The sequence below is a fragment of the Malus domestica genome, chromosome 12, assembly GCF_042453785.1.
Source record: "Malus domestica chromosome 12, GDT2T_hap1".
Lineage (NCBI taxonomy): Eukaryota > Viridiplantae > Streptophyta > Magnoliopsida > Rosales > Rosaceae > Malus > Malus domestica.
In genome coordinates, this window is record NC_091672.1 from 6,355,997 (window position 1) to 6,380,093 (window position 24,097).

The 24,097-nt window shown below is 39.2% G+C and overlaps 3 protein-coding genes across 23 annotated transcripts; 1 reads left to right on the forward strand and 2 right to left on the reverse strand.

Annotated features, from left to right (window-relative positions):
• Positions 1 to 1,392: 1,392 nt before the first annotated feature.
• On the reverse strand, positions 1,393 to 5,491 carry LOC103411488 (nudix hydrolase 23, chloroplastic). Of its 16 annotated transcripts, none has more exons than XR_011574275.1 (9): positions 5,003 to 5,458; positions 4,178 to 4,309; positions 3,441 to 3,590; positions 2,947 to 3,023; positions 2,666 to 2,801; positions 2,423 to 2,514; positions 2,276 to 2,334; positions 1,991 to 2,058; positions 1,393 to 1,772 (listed from the first exon to the last, which is right to left on the reverse strand). XR_011574275.1 is itself a non-coding variant. In XM_008350118.4 (9 exons), exons 1-8 carry the CDS (start codon positions 5,288 to 5,290, stop codon positions 1,998 to 2,000), a joined length of 1,044 nt encoding a protein of 347 aa, XP_008348340.1. In that variant the 5' UTR covers positions 5,291 to 5,465; the 3' UTR covers positions 1,393 to 1,772; positions 1,991 to 1,997. The 16 variants fall into 16 exon arrangements, 11 of the variants coding, with proteins under 11 accessions (XP_008348340.1, XP_070666227.1, XP_070666226.1 ...); XR_011574274.1 differs by having other exon boundaries at positions 1,393 to 1,766; positions 3,414 to 3,590; XR_011574273.1 differs by having other exon boundaries at positions 3,414 to 3,590.
• A 233-nt stretch (positions 5,492 to 5,724) lies between these two features.
• Positions 5,725 to 16,334, reverse strand: LOC139190200 (uncharacterized). Of its 6 annotated transcripts, none has more exons than XM_070810133.1 (5): positions 16,209 to 16,334; positions 14,339 to 14,431; positions 6,398 to 6,527; positions 5,968 to 6,052; positions 5,725 to 5,860 (listed from the first exon to the last, which is right to left on the reverse strand). In XM_070810133.1, exons 1-5 carry the CDS (start codon positions 16,263 to 16,265, stop codon positions 5,806 to 5,808), a joined length of 420 nt encoding a protein of 139 aa, XP_070666234.1. In that variant the 5' UTR covers positions 16,266 to 16,334; the 3' UTR covers positions 5,725 to 5,805. The 6 variants fall into 6 exon arrangements, 4 of the variants coding, with proteins under 4 accessions (XP_070666234.1, XP_070666232.1, XP_070666231.1 ...); XM_070810131.1 differs by having other exon boundaries at positions 14,339 to 14,454; positions 16,169 to 16,328; XM_070810130.1 differs by having other exon boundaries at positions 16,143 to 16,328.
• Positions 16,335 to 20,159: 3,825 nt separating this feature from the next.
• On the forward strand, positions 20,160 to 23,044 carry LOC103443130 (actin-like). The gene is made up of 5 exons (XM_008381915.4): positions 20,160 to 20,283; positions 20,811 to 20,883; positions 20,994 to 21,387; positions 21,941 to 22,554; positions 22,704 to 23,044. Exons 2-5 carry the CDS (start codon positions 20,824 to 20,826, stop codon positions 22,767 to 22,769), a joined length of 1,134 nt encoding a protein of 377 aa, XP_008380137.1. The 5' UTR covers positions 20,160 to 20,283; positions 20,811 to 20,823; the 3' UTR covers positions 22,770 to 23,044.
• Positions 23,045 to 24,097: the final 1,053 nt, after the last annotated feature.

Sequence of the window (24,097 nt, forward strand, 5' to 3'; positions counted from 1 at the left end):
CACCGGGTTTTCCCTCTCAATTTTTAATGAAAATTTATGTTTTTATCACAAATGGTGTCTTGACTCACCATCAAAATAATTTTTTAAATTGAAAATCGATCAATATTGTAGTTACTGAAAATTGGTGTCGCAAATCAATTTGATACTTTCATCCCAATTTTTATATGTGCTGGTTATAGATAACTAGATCCCACAAATCTAATCAAGTATCGCTGTGTAGATAAAATCAAATAATATATATTTTTTTTTACGTCTAATTCACTTCTTTTGGGTTCCCTAAGACTCCCCTGAACTTCCCAAGGGTCGAGTTAAGCCTTATGGCTGCTATTGTAATCTATCGTTCAAGAATTATTCAAATAAACTTTTCGGTTTTCTCCCATAATTTTCTGGATTCCAGAACGTTGTTCTTCAGGGGCTTACGTTGGTATCCCTTCTACGCGTCAATTTCTCAAATTAATGTATTGTTTGCCCACATCATAACACATGTATGTGTGACCTTGCACCACAATCTTCAATGGAGAGGATTAAAGATCTAAAAGCTAAAAAATAGCTTGACTTACAAAAAAACTCATCTTCAACAGATGGTTGGGTTATAATGTTATGGAGCCTACCAAACCATTATTTGGCCAAATGTCATCAGGCTGGTCAAATGTAATCCGGATGCAGATTGTCTGCACTCCTGTTTGGATGCCCTTCTCATCCCCTCCTATTTTGTGCGGTCACGATTAAGTCACGTCAACATTTTATATTAATTTTTTTATAGAGATAATAAGACAAAAAGCAATAAGAATATAAAATGTTGACATGACTTAACCGTGACCGCATAGATAGAAGAGGATGAGAAAACCACCCAAACAGGAGTGCAGACAATCCGCCTCCAATGTAACCCCCTAGCCTTTTTTTGGGACTCAACTCCTTGGTTGCTATAATTAATTCAAATTCAACGAATATACAACAACAACAACAACAAAGCCTTTTCCCACTAAGTGGGGTCGGCTATATGAATCCTAGAACGCCATTGCGCTTGGTTTTGACACAGCGCGCCACTTACGGGTGACGCCCTAGCTTTAGCGCGATTTCGTTCTGGATTCATTTTCATAAGGATTCGACGTGATCATGGAGTGCCGGCTGTCGACTACCTGACGCCCTCCAAATTCAACGAATATATTTGAAAAAAATCAACGGTAGTTTAACTAAATTACCAATAAATTTAAAGTATAAATTAAAACTAATAAATTATTAAAAGGGGCAATGTTTATCCCCTTCGATCAAAAATGGTACATGAGTATGACCCGATATTGTTCATTAAAAAAATAATTTGTTGTAGGGCTATAATTCTGGACGGGGCTATGCTAAGCCATTCCAGTTGGAGATGGCCTCAGTACCCAAAAATTCTTCAAAGAGGAATATTGATTATCACCGGTAAACAAAGAAATCTTTGTTCCAACATAAACATCAGATGGAGAAAAAAAAATTCATTAGTTTTAGAATCTCTGTTTCAAGCTTTACAGAGTCTGGTTCTCTACAGGAGAAGTGGGCATTTTGAGACACGGCTCCAGAATTATGCACATCTACTGACTGTACGGCTGAATATTTTGACATTATGCAGAGTGCCAAGTAGTAGAGCCAACATCAAATTTCGATCGGTACAGCGGGTTCTGAAGTTGGAGAAGATATACCGGCTCCATTTTTCTACGAAGATACACTCCCTGCGTCACCGATGCGCTTAAAGGTTTCAACTCCAATTTTCAGACACCAACTGGGTTCTGCAACTGGCAAGCAACAAGATTAGATAACAAAGCTTAAACAAACATATAGATTAAGACTTAAGGACATTGTAGATGCTGGAAAATTTTAATACATGGCTCGGGTCTATAATTTATGTATAAATGGAACGGACTGACCCATTACTCCATGAATTAGTGCCACAAACATCACACTTGTAGGTGGGGAAGGAAATGTCAAACGATAAAGATATTATGACACTCACCATCTTGTCATGACTGTAGATGATATTCTAAAGTATACGCATGAATGTCAGAAGGACTTGTGCCGGGCCTGAAAACAAACACCAAGCGTGTAGTATCATTTAGAATATATTCGATACTGGAAACATTCAACAGAAACCAAATTTGAAGAACTCGACAATGGAATAATTCAAATTTAGAAGTGGTTGAATTATTTTTATCATTAAAACAGCAGAAATTGCACTCATTCCAGTATGGGAGTTCAACTATTCTTTTGTAATTGGAAGATCATAATAAACCGAACCTACCTTTTATTAATGGTACCATAGTGGAAATTAAGCTTTCCGGCCTTTACGTCTTCAATATACTGCAGCCAAAAGAGATAAGAAACTGTGGTGTAAGATAAATTTCTACAGGAAATCGAATAGATGTTAGCATCTGAAAGACGTCCATACCAATTTTAAGGTAACAACCATTGACGAGAATGACAGAGAATCAAAAGGTATCTCATCAAGTGCAAAAAGCTGGCATTCTGATGATTCTGGACCTGGTGAAAAGTGGGGTGTCTTGAGCCTTGCTAAGAAAATTACATAAGTCTGCTCCGAAAAACACAACGCAAGCACAAATACATATTTATCAACCGTATATGAATTTGTTTATCTTGAAGAAAAAAGGTAAACTAAAGATTTCTCGCTTACCTGGCCAATTAATGGGATGTCCAATTGAGAAAAAGGTGACACCACTTCCACTTCTGCGCATGCTTCTTCCCAAGTTTCCCTGATGGCTCCTTCTGCAGCTGATTCCCCAATTTCCATGTAACCTGCGGGAAGAGTCCTAAATGACAACACCAAACAATTAAATATACATCAAAGATACAAGATTGTACTTTCAACACGATGAAATCTACTACCCCAGTTGCTGAGACATTACGACTAGTCAGATGACCCTTCCCAAATACAAACTGTATCCATTAGCATACCAAAGGCCATATGATGGTTGAATCTTCCTTTTGCAAAGTAGGACCTTGTTATCATGCTCAATCAGACAACCTACAACCTGTAAGCATCATTTGAACAACACGTAAATTAATCACATTTGAAATAAAACAATTACTCCAAATATGCATAGTACATATCATAAGGAGGACCAAACATAGACAATCAAAATCCTGTGTCCATAGGCTCTGGAACTTCAAAATCAAATCCTGAGCACATAATATTTGTAAGGCTTCCTCCCTTCCAAATTCGACCATAGCATTTATTCCAGATTTACAATTATAGAAACTGACTCCAGTTAATGAAAAGAGGAAAAAAGTGAGCAGGACAAACTGGTGAATACTGAATAGTAGAAGCAGAGTTACAATTAGAGGAAATTGGAGAACTGGTTCTTGAACAAATTGTATCTGAATTTAAAATCCATAAGATTTGGTATCTGAATGTAAATAACCGTGGAGCATTGGTCCTCGACTCTCACATTGGGAGGAGGCAAGTTGCAGATATGACTTTTAACACCGTTTTGACCAAAATGTATCCACTGGTCAACAATATGATTTCGTGGAGCGAAGCCAAGTTGGCTTTCAGAGTCTGGCCAATGGGGCTGCAGGGTATCCAATCTGGTTTGAGTCTAAAACAACAGGTGAAGAAATAACATAGTTAAACTTATTTTTCATTACAATCAAAATCAGATTTTGGAATCAACAAAAACTCCTAGAACCCAGTTGTGAAAAATTATCCCCAACGTCGCAGAGTTACAAAGGGAAAAAGGAATATACAACTAATGCCAGTTTGGAAGCATCATGTGATCTAGATTTTAAGCATAAGTGAGAGGAACACCTAGCTGGAATTGGGACAAATATCAAAGTTGCCCATTTGTCATAAATACTACATTTATGGGTATCATACATTTTAGACTAACCATGAAAACTTCATACTGTCATACAAAGGAAAGGCAATAATCTACAAGATATTATGTATGAGATTGCTAAATTGCTATGTACTTACCCAATGTAAATCTTAATAAACAGACTGATGATGTATTAACAACTAAGGGAATGCATTCAGTCTATTTCGACTAATACTCAAAGTTGCAAACTCACTGTTATAACCTACATTATATTGAAAAACTTGGAATCATTTTTTCACGGATTGGCACATGCACAGCACAAATCAACAATTTGAACTGGAAAACAAACTCTAACTTGAATAGCATACCATTTTTGGGTTCTCATAGGCAATCCTCTCACAAACTGTGCATATTGCTCTTATCTTCTCCTCACCATCGGGTATCTCATGCTTTGTTGGACCACCACACGACTGGCAGAAATTAATCTTATGAGCATTGCCCTTCACAGTAATAGAAACTAAATTTGTAAAGAAAATATGAAATAACCAATGAAAAGAAAATGTAGACAAGTAAACACGAAACCCTCAACATGGGTTATAATCTGTAATGTATAACATCGTCTACTTATCGTAGAAAACATAGATGATGACTACACGAAACCCTCAATATGGGTGGTAATCTGTAATGTCTAACATCGAGTACTTATCATAGAAAGCATAGATGATGATTTGTTAAAGATATGCAAGCAGGCAAATGAAAAAGCTGCAATCTTTAATCAATCTGAAATGCACTATACGCCCCCACTTTGAATCTATGACTTATTTACTTGGTACAATACATTGTCCTTATGAGTTCAAGCTATGCCCATGTCTACCAACTTTTCTTGCAAATACAACAAATGATAAAGGGATGCCGAAAGAAACTTCTAATTACCCAATATACTCAAATTAAGAGGTCAACCAAATCTGTCCTCAATTATAAACTAGATACAAACAAGTGCTTTAACTTCAAATTTTCAATATTTAACCAAAAAAAAAAAAAAAAAAAACCCACAACGCCAGCATCAAAAGACAACCAAAATTCTCCAGAACCCACCAAATAAATTGAACATCCAATTCCCAAAAATCCATATCAAACCCATCATTACAAAAAGGGAAAAAAAAGAAAAAGAAAAAAAAAAAACAGAGGCTTACAGCAGACTGAACCGCAACTGAAGACGAAGGGCCATCTGGGTTGGACCCAGAAGGAGCTGAGGACATGCTGAAAGCTCCAAAACGAGGGCGGTGAGTGGAAGACAACCAAGTGGTGGTAGTTGTGGGCAATAACGTTGACGACGAAGAAGAAAAGGAATAAGATAATGATGGGTTGGAGCAGGTGGAGATAGAAAGGAAGGAGAGGCTACCACTTGTAGTAGAATATGGCTTCCAGCGATGAGAAACGAAGCCTGATGAACAACCCAAGATCTGTCTGTTCTTTAGCATTATATATACATATATATATATATATATATGTTTCTCCTGAATTTTTTGACCCAGAAGATTATCAAAACCCGATAGACTCAATCAACCCCAAAAAAATTATACAGACGCTGGTTTCCAGAAACGAGAGTTACAACAACAGTATCAATATCCTTTTTCTTTTTCATTTTTTTCTTATATCAGGCTTTTTTTGTTTTGTAGACTATTTACGGTTGGGAAGTCAACTTCAATTAACATCAGGCTTTTTTGTTCTTTTAAAATGCTATTTGTTTTGTGAGCTAATTACGCTTGACAAGTTCACTTAATAATACAGTTTAGTAATATTACTCTCTTGCCAAGAAGTCTTAGATTCGATTTTCATGAAATTTGAATTTGATTTACATTACTGTTAGCCTATTGTGAGGTTTAGCCTTAGTACTAGTTTGGTATTGAGGTGCTTTTATAAAAAGTGGGTATTAAAAAGAAACTTAGCTCAAAAAAGTGTTTGTAAACACTTAAAAACAGCTTATTTTTACAGTTTACAGTATAATGATTGATGTGCTGCACTGCAAAGCTTGAACTTTTCCTCTGCAGCTGCCTGCAACAATGTAAACTAATCATCAGTCTCTGTACAACTACATTTGCATATACGAGTCTGCTAAAATTGCAAAATAGGCCGCGCGTTGGATCATCTTAACCACTTGCAATAATAAAATTTGTTTCCACCAAACATGGATCGGAAAATGGTCTCCACATCTTCATCTTCTTCACAAAACCGGAAATCATCTGAAATGGCAATGGACTGAGATCATATGAAAATGAACTAAAAAAATCAGGATATAACATCAATCATGCAAGGAATATGTAAGGTGCCCTGATGCACAATTTACGCTCAAAAGGTAAACTATATACCACAGACTTACACCCAATAATCTCTGTTGAACAAAGGGAACACTTGAGCCCACAAGAAAGGCTCCAATGAAAATTCTACCAAGAATACAGGCAGAATATTTCCTGAATGAAGAAACTAAAATACATGCCCACCCTGACCCGGGTTAACATATGCGCCGGTTATATATCTAATTCAACAAGATCTACTACATGTCCTTTTCTGCATAACTACTTTCTTACTTCTTCCGTATTTCCAGGCTCCTTGATTGCCTGCCTTCTTTTTGGACCCCTTGGCGGAGTATTGCTTTTTAAACCATGAGGTGCCTCTACCTGAAGATGGCTCCTCATCATCATACTCATTCTGCCAACTCTGCAACATTCAAAAGATATATAATTGCGATTAAAAAATAAGATATATAAATATATAATTCCAAGATAATTAAAAAATTTCGCAACAGAACAAAAATAGAATGACAATAAAAAGTTCAAAAGTTCACCCATGCATAAATTAAAGGTGCCAACAAAATTACAAAGATGAGGAATCCATGAGAAAGAGAAATATATCAAACCATTATTAGGATAAAAAGAAAGTCGTCAGACAATATAAGAACAACAACAACAACAACAACAACAACAAAGCCTTTTCCCACTAAGTGGGGTCGGCTATATGAATCCTAGAACGCCATTGCGCTCGGTTTTGTGTCATGTCCTCCGTTAGATCCAAGTACTCTAAGTCTTTTCTTAGAGTCTCTTCCAAAGTTTTCCTAGGTCTTCCTCTACCCCTTCGGCCCTGAACCTCTGTCCCGTAGTCACATCTTCGAACCGGAGCGTCAGTCGGCCTTCTTTGCACATGTCCAAATCACCGGAGCCGATTTTCTCTCATCTTTCCTACAATTTCGGCTACTCCTACTTTACCTCGGATATCCTCATTCCCAATCTTATCCTTTCTCGTGTGCCCACACATCCCACGAAGCATCCTCATCTCCGCTACACCCATTTTGTGTACGTGTTGATGCTTCACCGCCCAACATTCTGTGCCATACAACATTGCTGGCCTTATTGCCGTCCTATAAAATTTTCCCTTGAGCTTCAGTGGCCTACGACGGTCACACAACACGCCGGATGCACTCTTACACTTCATCCATCCAGCTCGTATTCCATGGTTGAGATCTCCATCTAATTCTCCGTTCTCTTGCAAGATAGATCCTAGGTAGCGAAAACGGTCGCTTTTTGTGATCTTCGCTAGATTGCTCCGGTCATTAGTGTGGATAAGTATATAAATGGATAGAGATAGGAAAGCAAACACAAGATGTACGTGGTTCACCCAGATTGGCTACGTCCACGGAATAGAAGAGTTCTCATTAATTGTGAAGGGTTTACACAAGTACATAGGTTCAAGCTCTCCTTTAGTGAGTACAAGTGAATGATTTAGTACAAATGACATTAGGAAATATTGTGGGAGAATGATCTCGTAATCACGAAACTTCTAAGTATCGGAGTGTGGTGTCGTCTTAACTTGCTTTATCTGTCTCATAGGTAGATGTGGCATCTTCTCTGGAAGTACTCTTCCTCCATCCAGGGGTGGTATCTTCAACTGGTGGAGATGCACAAGGTAATGTATCAATTTCACTTGAAGCTTACTTGTAGTTTCAGGCTTGGTCAAGCGCGATACAAACCATGTAGTAGGAGTCCCCCAAGTCGCCGAGCTAGGGGGTCTGCTGAAAGAGGTGACAGACAAGGTAAGCAATCAGAGCTCCGACTGATTGTTCACCTTCTCCCCATCTTGCAGCAGCATGAAGGATAAAGAGAAGAAAAATGAGAAGAGATGATATGAGATACTTTTGCTTTTGAAGAAGTAACTTTCCACAGGCTTATTCTTGAACTGAGCTGGAGGGTTTTCTGGTTTCCTCCAGAGTATAAGGCCGACTGAAGAATTTGAGGGTCAAAACAAGTCCATCAAATCTAGAGTACGTTCCACCCTGCTGATATGGGATACTTTTGCTTTTGACAGAGTAATGGATGTATCGGCACGTGTGTTGTTACGCTTGCCTCCACATGCTTCCTTGTATCCTTCGCACTTGCCCTATCTGTTCCTCAAGCAGATGCGGAATCTTCCCTGGAAACATAAGATGTTGAAGATGAGTACTCGAGAGCAATGCCAGGTAAGTAATCAGGTAAGGGGTTCCAGGCAGTCAGTTCCTGGCTGGAAGCTTGATTCCAAGTGCTGACTGATTGCTCTCTTTCTCCTTGTCTTGCAGGTAAAAACAAGGCCAAAGGAAAAGACAGGGAAAAAGCATGATATGGGATACTCTTGCTTTTAACCCTGATGATATGAGACATTCTTGCTCTAGTATAGCTTGTTTGCAGAGGTATTATCGGGGGGAAAGAAAGCTGAATATTTCGAAAGGCTTCGTTGGGAGTGCCCTCTCAGATATGATGAAGGGTTGAGCATTTTTGCAGGTCTGCCTGTCCGTTGGGGATGGAGGTCGACATATATAGGAGTCTCCCTAACAACAAGTAGTAATGCTATTCCTTTACCCTGCTTGGTCATAGCACGGTAGTGGGAGCTGCCAGTTTCACATGTTTTAACTCTGTCAGAGCACTTTGAAATAGTGGTCTGTGGTATCTGGCTCTCGAGATTCGGAGAACGATGCCTCTTCGATTTTTGAGAAAGCAATCATGCTGGGGGTCTGGCTCTCGAGATTCGGAGAGCAGTGTCTCTTCGATTTTTGAGGAAGTAATCATGTTGGGAGTCTGACTCTCGAGATTCGGAGGGCGGTGCCTCTTCGATTTTGGAGCAAGCAATCCTGTTGGGAGTGTTGTCTCGAATGTGAGTAAAGGTTGGGCATGTTTGCTAGTCTACCTTGCCACGAAGCACAAAGGTTGACACACAGGGACTTTCCAATTATCCAGCAATGGTACTGTTCCTTTACCCTCTCTTCGCTTTTGAGAAAGTAGTCATGTTGGGAGTCTGGCTCTCGAGATTCGGAGGACGGTGCCTCTTCGATTTTGGAGCAAGCAATCTTGTTGGGAGTGTTTTCTCGAATGTGAGTAAAGGTTGGGCATGTTTGCTAGTCTACCTTGCCACGAAGCACAGAGGTTGACACACAGGGACTTTCCAATTATCCAGCAGTGGTACTGTTCCTTTACCCTTGTGGGTAATAATATGGTAGCTAGACCTTCAAAATTTATGTGTCTAAACTTTGTTAGTGCTGTTTCTTTGCTATTCTTTTACCTTTCTTGGTCAGAGCGATGTAGTGGGAGCTGCAAGCTTCACGTGCTCAACTTTGGCAAAGAACTTTGGCAAAGTTATCTGTGGTACCCATGAGCTATTGTTGCGTGTGGGAAGTGGGTGATTGAACAGTAAGATTCATGTGCTTTCTACTTCACCAAAAGTCTTCGACAGAATGCCCATAATTTCTGCAAAGCTGAGTGTGCGTAAGACAGGTGCTGACAAGGCTAGAAAAGTAGGTGCCTCTTCGATTTCTGAGATCGGCCCTCGTGGTCTCTGAGCAGCCCAGCTTTTGAGAAAGCGAGCCCCTCTTCGATTGATTCGGAGAACGATGCCTCATCGATTTTTGAGAAAGCAATCATGCTGGGGGTTTGGCTCTCGAAGATTCGGGGAGTAGTGTCTCTTCGATTTTTGAGAAAGTAATCATGTTGAGAGTCTGGCTCTCGAGATTCGGAGGGCGGTGCCTCTTCGATTTTGGAGCAAGCAATCTTGTTGGGAGTGTTTTCTCGAATGTGAGTAAAGGTTGGGCATGTTTGCTAGTCTACCTTGCCACGAAGCACAGAGGTTGACACACAGGGACTTTCCAATTATCCAGCAATGGTACTGTTCCTTTACCCTCTCTTCGATTTTTAAGAAAGTAGTCATGTTGGGAGTCTGGCTCTCGAGATTCGGAGGACGGTGCCTCTTCGATTTTGGAGCAAGCAATCTTATTGGGAGTGTTTTCTCGAATGTGAGTAAAGGTTGGGCATGTTTGCTAGTCTACCTTGCCACGAAGCACAGAGGTTGACACACAGGGACTTTCCAATTATCCAGCAGTGGTACTGTTCCTTTACCCTTATGGGTAATAATATGGTAGCTAGACCTTCAAAATTTATGGGTCTAAACTTTGTTAGTGCTGTTTCTTTGCTATTCTTTTACCTTTCTTGGTCAGAGCGATGTAGTGGGAGCTGCAAGCTTCACGTGCTCAACTTTGGCAGAGAACTTTGGCAAAATTATCTGTGGTACCCATGAGCTATTGTTGCGTGTGGGAAGTGGGTGATTGAACAGTAAGATTCATGTGTTTTCTACTTCCCCAGAAGTCTTCGACAGAATGCCCATAATTTCCGCAAAGCTGAGTGTGCGTGTGACAGGTGCTGACAAGGCTGGAAAAGTAGGTGCCTCTTCGATTTATGAGATCGGCCCTCGTGGTCTCTGGGGAGCCCAGCTTTTGAGAAAGCGAGCGCCTCTTCGATTTCTGAGATCGGCCTTCGTGGTCTTTGAGCAGCCCAACTTTTGAGAAAGCAAACGCCTCTTCGATTTCTGAGCAGGCACCTCTTCGATTTCTGAAGCTCCGTCGAGTGCAGATTTTTATAGGGGCTGGCATTAAGTTCCAAAGCACACTTGAATCTCTACCAGTAGAAGCTTCATTCTTGCACTTCTAAGATCTTGATTTGTCCGACCTCTTCTCTCTTCAACACCTTTGAAAATGTCTGGCCCCTCCGACCGTCGTTTTGACTTGAACCTTGTTGAAGAGGCAGCCCCGCCTTCTCCAGACAACATATGGCGCCCATCCTTCGTCTCCCCTACTGGTCCTCTTACCGTTGGGGATTCCGTGATGAAGAATGATATGACCGCTGCGGTGGTGGCCAGGAACCTTCTCACTCCCAAAGATAACAGACTACTTTCCAAACGGTCTGATGAGTTAGCTATTAAGGATTCGCTGGCTCTCAGTGTTCAGTGTGCAGGTTCTGTGTCTAATATGGCCCAACGCCTATTTGCTCGAACCCGCCAAGTTGAATCATTGGCGGCTGAAGTGATGAGTCTCAAACAGGAGATTAGAGGGCTCAAGCATGAGAATAAACAGTTGCACCGGCTCGCACATGACTATGCTACAAACATGAAGAGGAAGCTTGACCAAATGAAGGAAACTGATGGTCAGGTTTTACTTGATCATCAGAGATTTGTGGGTTTGTTCCAAAGGCATTTATTGCCTTCGTCTTCTGGGGCTGTACCGCGTAATGAAGCTCCGAATGATCAACCTCTGATGCCTCCTCCTTCTAGGGTTCTGTCCAGTACTGAGGCTCCAAATGATCCCCCTCCGGTGCCTTCTCTTTCTGGGGCTCTACCGACTGCTGAGACTTCTCCTAAGCAACCTTTGTGAAGGCTCCCTCTTGTGTGTTTATTGACTCATGTATATGTACATATTTATAGCTTATCGGGGATATCAATAAATAAGCTTTCCTTCATTTCAACGTATTGTGTTAAATACACCAAAGCCTTCTTCGCTAAGGTCTTTGAATTTTCTTTTGTTGAAGCTTGTATGTTGAAGCTTTCTGAGTGGAGCATGTAGGTTGGGGTAGTGTTCCCTTAATTTCCCGAGTGAGGAAAACTTCTCGGTTGGAGACTTGGAAAATCCAAGTCACTGAGTGGGATCGGCTATATGAATCTTAGAACGCCATTGTGCTCGATCCTGTGTCATGTCCTTCGTTAGATCCAAGTACTCTAAGTCTTTTCTTAGAGTCTCTTCCAAAGTTTTCCTAGGTCTTCCTCTACCCCTTCGGCCCTGAACCTCTGTCCCATAGTCGCATCTTCTAATCGGAGCGTCAGTAGGCCTTCTTTGCACATGTCCAAACCACCGTAACCGATTTTCTCTCATCTTTCCTTCAATTTCGGCTACTCCTACTTTACCCCGGATATCCTCATTCCTAATCTTATCCTTTCTCGTGTGCCCACACATCCAACGAAGCATCCTCATCTCCGCTACACTCATTTTGTGTACGTGTTGATGTTTCACCGCCCAACATTCTGTGCCATACAGCATCGCCGGCCTTATTGCCGTCCTATAAAATTTTCCCTTGAGCTTCAGTGGCATACGGCGATCACACAACACGCCGGATGCACTCTTCCACTTCATCCATCCAGCTTGTATTCTATGGTTGAGATCTCCATCTAATTCTCCGTTCTTTTGCAAGATAGATCGTAGGTAACGAAAACGGTCGCTCTTTGGTATTTCTTGATCTCCGATCCTCACCCCTAACTCGTTTTGGCCTCCATTTGCACTGAACTTGCACTCCATATATTCTGTCTTTGATCGGCTTAGGCGAAGACCTTTAGATTCCAACACTTCTCTCCAAAGGTTAAGCTTTGCATTTACCCCTTCCTGAGTTTCATCTATCAACACTATATCGTCTGCGAAAAGCATACACCAAGGAATATCATCTTGAATATGTCTTGTTAACTCATCCATTACCAACGCAAAAAGGTAAGGACTTAAGGATGAGCCTTGATGTAATCCTACAGTTATGGGAAAGCTTTCGGTTTGTCCTTCATGAGTTCTTACGGCAGTCTTTGCTCCTTCATACATATCCTTTATAGCTTGGATATATGCTACTCGTACTCCTTTCTTCTCTAAAATCCTCCAAAGAATGTCTCTTGGGACCCTATCATACGCTTTTTCCAAATCTATAAAGACCATGTGTAAATCCTTTTTCCCATCTCTATATCTTTCCATCAATCTTCGTAAGAGATAGATTGCCTCCATGGTTGAGCGCCTTGGCATGAACCCGAATTGGTTGTCCGAAACCCGTGTCTCTTGCCTCAATCTATGCTCAATGACTCTCTCCCAAAGCTTCATTGTATGACTCATTAGCTTAATACCCCTATAGTTCATGCAATTTTGTACGTCGCCCTTATTCTTGTAGATAGGCACCAAAGTGCTCGTTCGCCACTCATTTGGCATCTTCTTCGTTTTCAAAATCCTATTGAAAAGGTCAGTGAGCCATGTTATACCTGTCTCTCCCAAAAGTTTCCACACTTCGATTGGTATATTGTCTGGGCCTATTGCTTTTTTATGCTTCATCTTCTTCAAAGCTACAACCACTTCTTCCTTCCGGATTCGACGATAAAAAGAGTAGTTTCTACACTCTTCTGAGTTACTCAACTCCCCTAAAGAAGCACTCATTTCATGTCCTTCATTGAAAAGATTATGAAAATAACCTCTCCATCTGTCTTTAACCGCGTTCTCTGTAGCAAGAACCTTTCCATCCTCATCCTTGATGCACCTCACTTGGTTTAGGTCCCTTGTCTTCTTTTCCCTTGCTCTAGATAGTTTATAGATATCCAACTCTCCTTCTTTGGTATCTAGTCGTTTATACATATCGTCGTAAGCCGCTAACTTAGCTTCTCTGACAGCTTTCTTCGCCTCTTGCTTCGCTTTTCTATACCTTTCACCATTTTCATCGGTCCTCTCCTTGTATAAGGCTTTACAACATTCCTTCTTAGCCTTCACCTTTGTTTGTACCTCTTCATTCCACCACCAAGATTCCTTTTGGTGTGGGGCAAAGCCCTTGGACTCTCCTAATACCTCTTTTGCTACTTTTCGGAAAAAAGGCTGTTGCTGGAAATCATAATCATCAAAAGTGGGAAACCGAGAAAAGGTGTTCTATATCGGTGAGATTCATTTCTGTACAAGTATTTTACAAAGGAAAAGGGCGAAAAAGGTTAAAAAAGACAGTGCTCTTTCCTGAAACTTTACGAATCATCCACACATTTGACACTTAAGGTGTGTTTGGATAACAGACTTTAACATCCCATGGAATATAGGTAAAATATGTTAGGAATGCAAAATAAAAATTTGATAGAGGGATTTTTTTTTCCCAAAATTTGATAGGAGGACTGGAAAATGACTAGATGCAATACATTTGAAAGTCCTTTATTTAGTGTCTTTGTTGTAATCAGTAGTGTTTTAGTAGTAGCTTTGTAGTGCTTGAGTAATTCATTGGTAGTGTTCTTGTAGTGCATTTATAACAACAATTGGTATAAAGTTCCTTGGTACTTCAAGTTTAAGGTCCCGCCAAACAGAGCATTTGGAAATTTCCAGCAGAAGATTATTAACAGGTGAAAGTTAAATGTGACGACAAACACCAATTTCATATTATAATATGAATCAAGTTACAACAAGAATGGAGAACCTGAAATAAGAAATCTGCATAAGCATTGACATTGCGCGTTAAAGTTTGCTTTCCACAGAACCTTCTGGACCTTCTTCCATAGTTGTTAAATCTCTGCAAATAAACAGATGCATTCCCTGTCAGAATTAAGAAACAGAATATAAGGTCTTATGACTCAAAAGGAGAAAGAATGGGGATAAGGAGACAAAGAACGCAAATGAACAAAAAAATTTGACACGTCCTACATATCTAGTGCAGTAAAGAAATGTACAGCATCACATTAGATGGAAACAGAACTTTGAATAAATTCATTTGGTTAACATAGAAAAAAAATTGAAATGCAGAAACGTAGACAAAATTAACAAAGCTACAACCTAAGGACGATTACATGGTCCTTCTTCGTGCCACAAACTGGCCACTTACTAGACAACGAGAAAAGAAAACATATGCTTGAAATTGTTTTAACACTTTGATATAACCCTGTGCAGGCATTAATGACTTACTAATCAAAGAAAAGGTAAGCATTATGGCAAAGACGACTATTTATTTATTTTTCAGAGGAGTATGGTTCCTAAAATACTCTAATGGTATAACACATACATCACATACATATGTAATACATTTGGTTCCAAAAATTCCTGTTTTTTCCACATAATTGAGAAGAGTACGGGACACAGAAGTAATTTTAGAAACTATTACGCGAATTTACTGACTGGGCAGAGGATTGAGGCATGTGTATGCTCAGCCAGGGCTACATAAAAAGGGGGGAGTGTTACAGTGTGCTGTTAACACTATCCATCTTTAAAGTAATGTGTGTTCTCTCTTTATATTGCGGCAAAGATATAAGGACAGCTTTCAATCTGTAACATTTTCCAATCATTTGTTAAAACCTAATGTCTATGGACTCATATCCAAATTCAATAATTTGCAAACAAGTTTGGAGATACATATTTAGTGGAAAAAACCAGAATCAGGGATGAAAATACAGCACATAATTGGTATGGTTTAGATACTCATAAAAGAATACTATGCAAGGAATATTCCCAAAATATGGACTGAATTTGAGTAGAGAAGATGGATGGTGATAGAACATAACAATTTGAATTGCCATTGACTTATCAAGAAAAGGTAGAAATGCAACACACACATATGTCGAGATGATAAGGGTCAACTCCTTGAACCAACGTTCCTATCAGTTCCGGAGAAAATATATGACATCTCATTTCAATTTCCATACATGAGTTCTTATGCGTTTCTACAGCCCTTCAAGTGATGAATAGCATCTCATTGAACCTTACTAAATTCTGAACAGCATTTCAAAGGTCCCTTTGCATTCAAGGTTAAAATTCTCACAATTTCCAAACAATTAAAAGTGAGTACCCTGCAGGATGCAATAAGAGACAGTTGTGGCCTAGTTTATCGTTCGAAAGCTTGAATTTTTACTGCAATGCACTGCCTAATTGGTGAGGAAACTCAAAATTCAATCCATCAACTTCAGCCCAGAAGTCCCAACTACGCATTTTTTCAGACAACGATAACAAAATTCTTTCTTTTATCAAATCACCAGAACAAGATGAAACATAACCCACAAAATTCCATCGATTTCTCACTTCCACTAAGTTTTCACAGCCAAACCAAGCACAGAAGCAAAAGGCAAACATTAAGCGTAAGAAAAAAAAACCAAAATTACCAATTTTTCTGGATTCTTAATTATCTTATATCAACACATGGTGGGCATCCCCAATAACCCAAAAACATATACACTTAGCTGATGAATATGTGTGTGTGTGTATATATATATATATAGAGAGAGAGAGAGAACTACAGGTCCCGAGTAGGATCGTCGCTTACGATCCAAGACAGGGGTGGAATGAAAGAGGGCGGCCCTCACATAAATGCAGTAGTTGGGACTGGAGTTTGTGAGAGCCGCTTTCATGGCGGTGTTCATTTTGCTTGAATATGACTGTCGCAGAAAGGCAGAGGCAGCTCACCAAAAAGGAAGAAGCAGAGGGGAAGCATTTCAATGTCTACCCATCTTATTGGGTTGGCAACGGGGCGGGGCTGGGCCTGGGCTGCCCCTCCTCCATCCGATTTTTCTTCGGGGCGTTTCTAGGCCCACGGGACCTAAACCCATTAGGCTTCTACAGTTTCCAACGGGTGATCGAATCCGCTATGATGCCATGTTACCAATTAAGGATGTAAAAAGAAGGAAAACTTATTGCAAACTGTGATTCTTAATTAGTTTACAAAGATAAGGTGTATGTATAAAGACCTGAAAGGTATAAATTGCCAAGATTGCTACATAACGGAAGGACTAAACTTGTCAAGACTTACCCTTCCACCTAGTTACAATGTGTATACATAAAGACCTAACTCTACACAAACATGTTACTTAGTACTACGGTCTGGTGATATTTCTTTTCACTTTGAAGTGAAAGGTCTTAGGTTCGAATATCGTGAATGACAAATTCGATACCAAATTAATTTGTCAATTGTGTAGCTTAGCCGAACTCATCCTCCCCCTAGTGTAAAACTATCGATGTACTAAAAAATAAATTCTAAACAAACAGAAAATAATAAAAAATCTATTATGTAAAATATCAAAATTATCAACTTAAATTATACCAAATCGAGGAATATAAGAGGAGGTATGATGACGTTCTGAACTTGAGTTCATGCATGTAATAGAGGGTCAGAGACCTATTATGTGTGTCCTTTTCGAGATTGCGAACAAAATTGTATTGTTTTTATGGGTGTGAAGAAGAGTAACTACCCTATAAATCAGGGAGTTTCTATTGAATTATTGAGATAATTATCCTTAATTTTTGTGTTATTATGTCATCATTTATGAAATGACTTATTCACTTTCTAAATGTCGGTCAGCACGTCACTATCCCAATGTTCACGACATTTGGATCGAAGTTTAAAGGGAAGTTGGATACTTCCAATTTATATGTGGACCCATGAAATTTTCAAAAGTAAGTAGAAAAATAAGAATGAGGATCATTTTCGGATCCTTTTTGTGAGGATCTCGGAGATTCTCCAATCACATCCGTTCATCGTACATCATGTGATCAATTTCGTCAAGTACTGTTTATATTTATTTTAAATAAAAAGATTTATAATGATTTATGATCGCACGATATGCAATGAACATATGTAATTGGAGGATTTTCAGAATCCTCACAAAGAGAACGCGAAGAGGATCCTCAATAAAAAAATAACGAAACAAAATAAGTAGGGAATGTATGAAAAGAAAATTTTCTAAATAAAGAAAGCATACCTTGTCCTAATGAACTTGACCCATGAAATTCATTTGTGCATGGCATAGTTTGATGAGTAGGTGTCTAGGTGACCATGCCCAAAAGAAGACTATTAAAAAGAAAGTAGTTTCTTTAGCGTACATGCGGGACCAAAGTAGCCATGATAGCCAACTCCAAAAGATGTTCTTCACATGGATAAAGATGTGCAATTAGATCCCATTTCCAACTAAACAATGCCTTTATCATACATCACTATACCAAAAAGTATACCTCTTAACTCATCATATGACAATGGGGTAATTCTCAGCTCTGGTGTTAATTACCAATTAACGATACTATCTTCTTGACCGTTAGATCATAAATTTATTTCACAAAGGCGAGATAAATAATAATGCTCAAATAAATTTGAACTCCAAATTATTACATTGCTTCTTATTTTGTTTACGAACTTATTGTCACTCAAGTACTTCATCGAACGCGTTGTTTCCTCTCCATTTCTTAAGCAAACATAGTCAATAACTAAATGAGGCAATATTTGTCATTTCTTGCTCTTTGATTACTCCACCCTTGTTCATTTGACAATAAAATTTAGTAACAAATTGTTATTCGTTGTATGTAACCACAATTAACTATTTACATGTTGGTCAAATGATCAATTATTATGATGATAACGTCGCGTTCTATATAAAATTAATTCTCTAACATCCATTGTGCTAACACCCTTTACAATCCATTCAAGATACATTGGATTACTCATAAATTATTAAAAGGATTAATTGGATTATAAAATTTAAAAAGAAAACTAAAGAATGTTTAGGAAATTTTTAAAGGGAAAAAAAAGGGAGAACTTTTGTAGAATGATTTGGATCCCATTCAGATTCAAATTGTGAAATCTTAAGGATCCTCACATCTTAATCATTTATCGTGTATCGTGTAGTCAAAAATTATTTTTTTATATTTAAAATTAAACACAAATAATATCTGACGAAAACTGATTACATAATGTACGATAAACAAAAATCTCCACAAAATAAATCAAGAGGAGATCCTCTTCCTTTGTAGAAGACTGGCTCAAAGATGTGTAACCACGTTGTGAGCTCCGCCGGTAGTTACGCGTTTCACGTTTCCGTTAAGAGGGAGTCTTATTACATGTGTTTGATCGACCGTTAGTTTAGCAGTTGACGAACTCCACGTTTCCGTTAAGCTAGGAGGAGCGATAAGATAGGCGAAACGAGCGAGCGTCCGTGGAAGCGGCCGTACGGGAAAACACCACGCGGACATGACCTCCAATCAGTTGGAAACTGAATTGCTGAGTTGGCTATTTGCTGTTTTCGCAAAACGCACCGTCCCATGGATGATTACAGCCACCCAACCCCACATACCTCCCACCCACTTGGATAAAGCGATTCAAGGGGCATCCTATTTGGCTGAATAAAATGTTCTCCTTTGCATGACCAATTTGCCCTCCTCTCCTTTATAATTTGACAACCATACAAGTACAAGGGTATTCCTGGAAACCAGGGTTGGTAGTGCCTATTTGCCATTTTTATTATTATTATTTTATTTCTTTTTTCTCTAAAAAAATGATCAAATGCAGCAGTTCAATCTTTCAAGAACTGAAAAAACTAATAGATGCATTTTAGACTACTCTAACATTATCGTGTGATTCACCCAATCGCCAGAAATTGAACTCAGAGCATGTCATATGGAATACAAGCTTGAAATTCATTTCCAATCATTGACAATATATTTCTTGTATGATCAACTAACTATGCCATACTTGTACTCTACAAATTGTTACTACTATACCTATCCAATGGTTGTTCATATTGAGATAATTAGCAACATAATTAATGATGTAAAGTTTGTTCTTTTTGTAAGTGCTCTTATTTACTTTATTAAAATATTGCAGATGTTTTATTGCTTTGGGCATAGTGGCATAACCAAATAGACTAGAGCAGATGTGATCTTCTTATGCATAGAAAAAAGATGTATGATATTAAACATAAATCCTCTTCAATCTATCTTGCAATTAAAGGAAGTGCTCGCCACTTAGGTGTCACACCTCAAAACAAATATTTACTAATGAAGCTCCTACAATAGTTTAACTCACATAGACATAATTACAATCAACAAGACATATAACAATCGACAACATAATTCGGAATATCATTTGAAATTTGAAGGACAAAGTCATGTTAAACGTTTTTGAGTAAAACTACAATTACCAAAGCTAAGTCCTAAAAAAAAAAAAACTTATCAATATGCTCTCTCTATTCGATTTGTTAGTGATTCAAATTTAAAAAGAAATAAATAAGTAACGATTTTAGTAATTAACTTGGGAAAGGGGGTTACGAAATTAACCATGATTCCCGATATACCCTCGGTCACAAAACTAAAGGACAGGTGGGCCATTAGCGGTAATGGCAGGGGCACATCCGTCCTCACAATCACAAAGACCGAAAGCGAAGCCAGCTGTTTCCACCATCAACGTGACTTGTCATGGGGTCCGTTGATCAGATATTCCCAGCCGACGGTCAGGATCTGAAGATGGCGAATTTGGGGTTCATTTAAGTTGAATTTCATTTGGGAGAGCTTCCTTTTTTAAAACAAGAGGGCGGGTACCTCAGCCAGTCTCTTAACAAAGAGAGAAAAGAAACTCACAACCCAAGTACTTTCTTCCATTTCCATTCCCATTCAAAGGTACAACCTTTTTTCATTTTCCCTTTGTTTTTTGCATTGATTTCGTTTTGTTTGATGGATTTTTATCTGGGTTTTGCTTCATTATCGTTTCTTCGAGCGATATTCTAATCTAATTTAAACTACGAGAATGGGGATTCGAAGTTGAGTATGGTTCTTGAAAAATTTGATGGGTTTTGCTTGATCATCTGAAATATTACCGGCATTTGTGATTTGGGAAGGCATGTTATGTGTTTGTAGTTTGGTCTCTGTGGTGGGTTTAGGTTCACAAACTTGGTTAGGCATTGGATTGATGTTGCCTTTCAATTTTTCGTGTTTCTGTGATGGTCTGCACAACTTGATTGCTTTTATGGAATAAAGGAATGTGGCAACAATGGTGCTGTTTATGTCATCGTTTGATGCTGATTTCGATATGTTGATTTCCCATCATTTATAAATTGCCGGCATTTGTAGATGCAAATGAATCTGATCTGAGGGATGAACTATTGTTTTGCAATAATTTGATCCAATTGCTTGGTTTCTTTCTGCAGAAAGAAATAGAAAATGGCAGATTCCGAAGACATCCAGCCCCTTGTTTGTGACAATGGTACTGGAATGGTCAAGGTACATGTCCCGGAACACCATTCTTTTGTGATCCTGTGATGGCTTTCTCTTTTAAATTTATGGAGGGCTTTTTTAAGTACTGAATGTTTGAGCTGATCTTGGTGATGCAGGCAGGATTTGCCGGAGATGATGCTCCAAGGGCTGTATTTCCCAGCATTGTAGGTCGCCCTCGTCACACTGGTGTGATGGTTGGTATGGGCCAAAAGGATGCCTATGTAGGGGATGAGGCTCAATCAAAGAGAGGTATCTTGACCTTGAAATATCCAATTGAGCACGGTATTGTTAGCAATTGGGATGACATGGAGAAGATCTGGCATCACACATTCTACAATGAGCTCCGTGTGGCTCCAGAAGAGCATCCAGTCCTCCTGACAGAAGCACCCCTTAACCCCAAGGCCAATCGTGAAAAAATGACTCAAATTATGTTTGAGACATTCAACACCCCGGCTATGTACGTTGCAATTCAGGCTGTCCTTTCCCTATATGCTAGTGGACGTACAACTGGTGAGCAATTCAATTGAGTAATTGTTATGCTTTCTCTGTATGATGCATCATGTATTATCATCATTATCAGAAATGTTTTGGAACCAAAAATAGTTCCGTTGGATCCCATAGAAGAAGAAATACAGGTGAAGTAATCAAACATTTTATCTTTTTATGCTTGCTTTATAAAAGCGCGGACAACCATATGCACCTCATTATTAAAACATGTCCTTATAATGAAAAAAAGAATCAAATGCATGCTCAGAACATGAGCTCTTCTACGTCATGTGTTGCTCTCTGATGGGCAACCCGTTCAAGCAGTCTATCAAATATATCATCTAATTTCCATTTCCCTTAATCTATTGCACGATTGCATTCATGGTTTTGCTTAGGGAACAAAATGTCTCTGTGCCAAGGTTCATTATTTATGCTTAGGAGTAAGTTAGTAACAGATGATATTTGTGAAACTAGTGCTCTAGAATTCTTGAAAGAAAAAACAATGTTGGTTTTTAGAGTCTCAAAGATAGTGGTAAAACTTGCATTCTAATGCGGTCATGTATGTTTTTCTGTTTAGGTATTGTTCTCGACTCAGGAGATGGTGTGAGCCACACAGTTCCAATTTATGAAGGGTATGCCCTCCCACATGCCATCCTTCGTTTGGACCTGGCGGGTCGTGATCTTACAGATGCTCTCATGAAAATTTTGACTGAACGTGGTTACTCTTTCACCACTACTGCTGAGCGGGAAATTGTGAGGGACATGAAGGAGAAATTGGCCTATATTGCTCTCGACTATGAACAAGAGCTAGAGACATCAAAGACCAGCTCATCTGTGGAGAAGAGTTATGAGCTACCTGATGGGCAGGTAATCACCATTGGAGCTGAAAGATTCCGCTGCCCTGAAGTCCTCTTCCAGCCATCCATGATTGGAATGGAAGCTGCTGGTATCCATGAAACGACATACAACTCTATTATGAAGTGTGATGTTGATATTAGGAAGGATCTGTATGGAAATATTGTCCTCAGTGGAGGCTCCACTATGTTCCCTGGAATTGCTGATAGGATGAGCAAGGAGATTACAGCCTTGGCTCCAAGTAGCATGAAGATTAAGGTTGTAGCACCGCCGGAGAGGAAATACAGTGTCTGGATTGGAGGATCCATTTTGGCATCCCTCAGCACCTTCCAACAGGTAATTTGTCGTGTGTGTGTCTTTTCAACCGAAAACAGCTAAAACACAATCCTTTTGTTCCTTTTCTTCTCTGTCAAAATACTAATATGACAATTCACGTGGTAACTTAACGTATTTATACTGAACGATATTTCGATTTCTGAGTGTAGATGTGGATTGCAAAGGCAGAGTACGATGAGTCTGGTCCCTCAATTGTTCACAGGAAATGCTTCTAATCGCGCAAAGCAAGCAGCGGACAAAGAATTTACACATAACAGATTTTGTATTACAGAAAGGCTTCTTCTATTTAAGTGGTTGCAGAATTTCTTTTTCTATTCATTGTCGAATTTCATTCATGTCGATTTCTCTGTGTTTGTTATGTTGGGACATGAGCATGGAGGCGAGCAAATTATGATTACGATTCAATTTTTTCATTACTACTGTTTTGTTGTAGAGAAATTATGTATTGTTACTGATTTGGTATGGTTGAAATCAAAAATCCCCTTCACTACTCCTTTTGGTTTCTACTTTGTACCATGATTTGCGAATACAGGAGTTGACACTGCAAGCTGACAGTGTCTGAGAATTTTTGCTGTTAAGGCGCAAACAACATAGGACATAGGAGGTGTTTGGTTTATTAAAAGTTCAGGTGGTAAAGCTATGGTAATCGAATGGGGCAAGTGTGGTGAAATGCAATGGTCATAAACCACTTTTTCAGTGACTAACGTAACAAAATTGTCGTCATGTTTGTAAGTAATATGAATTCTTCGCCGACATGAAATTCTTTTGATGAAGCCCACTCATTGTAATCAACTGCGCCACTAGATTTTTTGACAATTCAATTTTATTATAACAAGGCCGAAATCTCAATTTTCTTGCGTTTTGTTGGCAATTTTGCTACCACTTTTACCGATGCCCACTGCTGCCGGCGTTCTCTCAAGCCATGCCTCCCTCCGGGGTTCAGAAGAAGTAGAGAGAGAGAGAGAGAGAGCAGTGAAAAAAGTAATGAACCATGGAAGTGCAGGTAATTCTTTAACTTTGAACGCTTGTTTATTAGAATTAAATTTAGTGATACAAGATTAACATCAGTAGAGATTTGCTGGAAGATTTGTAGAATTGACAACTGCTTTTGCTTTTGCTTTAACTTTCAACTTCTTTCATGTATGATGTTTTTTTTCAATAAATCTTTAGATTACGGCGAATTATGTAAAAGAGAGAAAACATTTTAAAAATATTGTAAGCGACAATTACGGAAGCCAGAATGGAATTCAGGGCATAAAAAGCTTCCAAATTCTTATTGGCTTTTGTTAATCTTTGTTGCTGTCTTTATGTCATGGCCAAAGACAAGACTTGTTGACTTTTTGCCTGATTTCGAGAGAAAGGTCAGTGCCTTGGTGTCACTGGCCGTGACAAGAGAGATGGGACGAGGGGGGCAATGACACCAGATAACGAAGCACTTCTCCCAATGGTGAGGCCTCGAATTCAAGGTAGTGATTGCCCCCTATGTGATGAGAGATAGGAGGAGGGGGCCAGTGACGCCGGACAGAGAAATATGTAATTTTTT